Source organism: Oncorhynchus kisutch, linkage group LG3, assembly GCF_002021735.2.
Source record: "Oncorhynchus kisutch isolate 150728-3 linkage group LG3, Okis_V2, whole genome shotgun sequence".
In the NCBI taxonomy this organism is placed as follows: domain Eukaryota; kingdom Metazoa; phylum Chordata; class Actinopteri; order Salmoniformes; family Salmonidae; genus Oncorhynchus; species Oncorhynchus kisutch.
This window is the reverse complement of record NC_034176.2, coordinates 7,886,459-7,890,754: the sequence shown is the minus strand read 5'-3', so window position 1 is coordinate 7,890,754 and position 4,296 is coordinate 7,886,459. Positions and strand designations below refer to the sequence as shown.

Here is a 4,296-nt window from a genome sequence, read left to right as displayed (position 1 = left end):
CTCTCTCTGTCTCCTCTTCTCTCTCTCTGTTGTCCTCCTCCTCTCTCTTCTCGCTTCGGGTCTCCTCCCCTCTCTTACTCTCTCTCTGTCTCCTCCTTCTCTCTCTCTCCTCTCTCTGTCTCCTCCTCTCTCCTCTCTCTGTCTCCTCTCCTCCTCTCTGTCTCTCCTCTCTCTCTCTTTCTCCTCTCTCTCTCTCCTGTCTCCTCCTCTCTCCTCTCTCTGGTCTCCTCCTCTCTCTCTCTCTGTCTCCTCCTCTCTCTCTCTCTGTCTCCTCCTCTCTCTCTCTGTCTCCTCCTCATCTCTCTGTTCTCCTCTCTGGTCTCTCTGTCTCCTTCTCTCCTCTCTCTCTCTCTCTCTCTCCCTCCCAGGTGGAGTGTTTTCCTGGAAGCACTTGGATCTTTAGTGCGTCTCGAGACAAGAGTGTTATGATGTGGGATCTCAACCAGGGGGACGAGCCCATCCAGGAGTTCTGTGGCCATGAGCTGGTGGTCAACGGGCTGGCCGTCAGTCCAGGTAGAAACACGGTGAAGTTTCCCCTAGGTGCAGATCTAGGATCAGATTTTCCCTCCTCCCCCAATCTTAACCTTTAACTTAACCTTCAAGATCAGCGTCTAGGGATAACTTCCCCCTTCACCCCTCAAACACTTGCATTAACACCTTATCAAACACCATTATAAATACCTGTGTGTGTGTGTGTGTGTGTGTGTGTGTGTGTGTGTGTGTGTGTGTGTGTGTGTGTGTGTGTAAACCATACTTGTATTTTCGTTAGATGGGTCGAGGCTGTGCACTGGTTCCCGTGACAACTCCATGTGCCTCTGGGACATTGAGTCTGGCGAGCGTGTGCATAAGAACACAGTCTCCAGAAACCTGGTACGTGACTCTTCTGTCCCTTGATTTGAGGGTACTATAAAAAAGGTTTATAAAAAGGTAGGATGATATCTCGTACCCTGTGTCCAAATTATCATACTGTTTTACTGTAAGTATTTACTAGGCATTTAAAAACATACAAAATGTAGATCAATCTTCCACACTACTAAACGTTATATTATTCCATAAGTATTGTAAATATTATTCCGTATGATAGAGAGCCGGACTCTTTTCCAGGTTACTCACGTGTGCTGGGTGCCTGAGAGCTGCTGCATCGTTCAGACATCCGAGGATAAAACCATCAGGTAAGTTGTTATAGCCTGGTCCCAAATCTGCCTGTGCTTTTGCCTACTTCATTGTCAAGCCAAACATGTTTTGAATACCAATTCCATAAGGAGTTTGGAAGAGAGCAGTAACAGACTGGCCCCCAGGCTATAGGACGACAGACTGGCCCCCCAGGCTATATGCTGTTGGTAGTCACTCAGGGTATGATCACTAACAGTGTTACTGTGTGTAATGCAGTCAGAGGAGGCTAGTGGGAGGAGCTATGAGGACAGGCTCATTGCATAGGCTGGAATGGAATGAATGTTCCATATGTTTAATGTGTTGGATACCGTTCCATTGAATCCATTCCAGCCATTACAATGAGCCCGTCCTCCTATAGCTCCTCCCACCCGCCTCTGAATGCAGTGCTCCAGGTTGATACATGCATTTTGAATTGTGCAGGGTGTGGGACAGTCGTACCTGGCAGGTCACTAACACGTTCCCAGCCAAGCAATACATCCAGACACACTGTGACATCAGCGCCAACGGCAACCACCTCCTGTCCAGCAGCAATGGCTTCGGAGGCCAAGGCTGTGAGGCTACGGTGAGTCCCCCCCCACCCCTTCAACCCTGTCTGGGTTTCCAATTCTCTACCCTTTTCCAGAACTGTGCACTTGTTCACTCCCCCCAATGAAAGGTATTGGTTTGGTGCAATAATGACTGAAGGAAGTGTCCACCATGTTGTTCACACTTGTACACTTCTGCCTCGTCCACCTCTTTTAAATTGACAAGTTCACACTCCTGTAGAGAATTTAATTTTTTAAGTTAAGAACACATTCTTATTTTCAATGACGGCCTGGGAACAGTGGGTTAACTGCCTGTTCAGGGGCAGAACGACAGATTTGTACCTTGTCAGCTCGGGGGTTTGAACTCACAACCTTCCGGTTACTAGTCCAACGCTCTAACCACTAGGCTACCCTGAAGCCTGTCCCTACAGAGTACTGTTATTGTGTGAATCCCACACCCACTCATGTGTTTTCTGTGTGTGTTTGTAGCTTTGGGACCTCAGGCAGCCTGGCTGTAAGGTGGTGGAGTACCGGGGCCATCGCGAGACCACCGCTTGCTGTGTGTTCCTGCCCTCCAGCCCCGGGGGCCCTGCGCTCGTAGCGTCCTCCTCTCATGACTGCTCAGTCAAAATCTGGGATCAAAACACTGCAGGTAACACTGCCCTACACTACCCTACGATGCCCTACCCTAGTGAGCTAAATGGCCTCTATCTTCTCATCATGGTTCTTTCCTATTTTCCTTGTCACTCTTTCTCTCTCTGAAGCCTGTCTGACCACTCTGACCCTGGATGGATCAGGTCCTTTGGTGTCTTTGGCCCCAAGTGACTCCAGCAGTCTGCTGTGTGCCAGCTTTAACACAGGGCTCCACATACTCCACCATCACAAGGATGGGCTGGACCTAAAGGAGGTGGCACGCTTCTGATGAGGGCACAGGACCGGTGCCGGCACGGTAACCCGAAAACCCATTACACTGTGGGCCACACAGACCTCCAAGCCAGCGGGGCCCTTTAACTCAGATGGACCCGATCAGGAGACACCATCCCTGGGTCAACTGATGGGAGAAGACCCCTGCGAGTCATTCTAAATCAGGGTCGAGCCCTAGACATTGTACTCAGAGCATCAGGCGAGGCCCAACTGCTTCGGGACAACAGAAATGTTTTGGATGTTTGGAGACTAAGTGGATAGTGATAGCTTTAGCACGTACAATTAGCCAAATTAAGTAGACAATTGTGGAATCGTTAATCAGATAGTTTAGGAAAAACTGTAACCACTATAAAACAGAGCGGGCAGATAAATCATGAATCGTTTAGAGCAGGGGTGTATTCACTAGGAACCAAACGGGCCCGAAACGTGGAGGGACTAATCCTGAACTTGTCCAATAAGAGCAAATGTTCATTGCAAAATATTCAGTTGCAAAAAAAATGCATTTTGCTTCGGTGTGCACTAATGAATACACCCCAGTCGTGTCCAAAGTCTAATAAAGTGTCTACATTCTTAACGACAGTTTATTTGAAATGGCTTCACGACCCCATTTTAATAATATATTAACTTACCACATTTTATCAGCCGCTTTTATCCAAAGTGATGACTTAGTCATGCGTGCATATATTTGTATTTTTTTACGTATGAGTGGTGCCGGGAATCGAACTCACTATCCTGGTGTGGCAAGCGCCATACTCTACCAACTGAGCTACAGCGCAACCAGGCAGTGCTAATGTCGACCCGGCTTGTGATACTCGACTTCTGCGACATACTCCGTTATTACGCTGGCAAAAATTGGAACTTGTGGAATGCAATCTATTTGTATTAAACTGACCTGAGATACTGCCACACTGTAGGTCAGCGTTTGCCAAACTAGGGGTAACCACTAGGGGTGACCCCCTAATGGGGTCACCAGTTTTGAAAAATAGGGGTCTCGAGAGAAACTCTGAAATAAAATGTTACATTTGCGCTTGGTTAATAGGAGGCGGGATTACATCAGTAACCTCCGGTAGTCGCTAGATATGGTTGTAATAAACAGAGCGGTTCTGTTTTCTTCCTACAAATGTGGCTCCATCTTTCGAACGGTTTAAGCTACAAAATATTATGACCCCCCCCCCCCCCCCCCCCATCACTGAATGATAAGACTCTAAGGAACACATGTGTGTCTTCCCTTCTGCAATGCCCACAAACAGAACTCATTAGAACAGCGTGGACAAGACCGACAAACAGAACTCATTAGAACAGCGTGGACAAGACCAAGCACTAAATCAGACTTGGGGGGGGAAATAACATCAATGACGATGTAACTTTCTTCACAGAAAATCATACAGTATAAAATGATTGGCTGATGATCTTCTGCACTTCCCAATGCATTTCAAAACATATGTCCTTCAGATTGAAATACTGTCAAAAGTACTGTCAGACTGATTTGTAATAGACTGTCATAGCCCAAATTTAACAAGTTAACCATGGCTGTTGATTACATCACTTTTCTTCTTTTTTTTTTTCAAATATTGGGGTCGCGAAAACATTTTTCATATCCAAGTGGGATCGCGGGTCAAAACAGTTTGGGGATCCCTGCTGTAGATAGTTACCTCCTGAGGAATTGGATAGGCAC

At 47.1% G+C, this 4,296-nt stretch overlaps 1 protein-coding gene across 3 annotated transcripts in view; it reads left to right on the top strand.

Annotated features, from left to right (window-relative positions):
• wdr31 (WD repeat domain 31) overlaps positions 1–3,804 on the top strand; it is a 6,046-nt gene extending 2,242 nt beyond the window's left edge. For all 3 annotated transcript variants that reach the window (XM_031817038.1, XM_020470532.2, XM_020470533.2), the window contains 6 exons: positions 369–513; positions 770–870; positions 1,105–1,172; positions 1,594–1,735; positions 2,187–2,349; positions 2,462–3,804. In XM_031817038.1, the coding sequence (XP_031672898.1) occupies positions 369–513; positions 770–870; positions 1,105–1,172; positions 1,594–1,735; positions 2,187–2,349; positions 2,462–2,619 (777 nt within the window). In that variant the 3' untranslated portion in view covers positions 2,620–3,804. The remainder of the gene's footprint in view (positions 1–368; positions 514–769; positions 871–1,104; positions 1,173–1,593; positions 1,736–2,186; positions 2,350–2,461) is intronic.
• Positions 3,805–4,296: the final 492 nt, after the last annotated feature.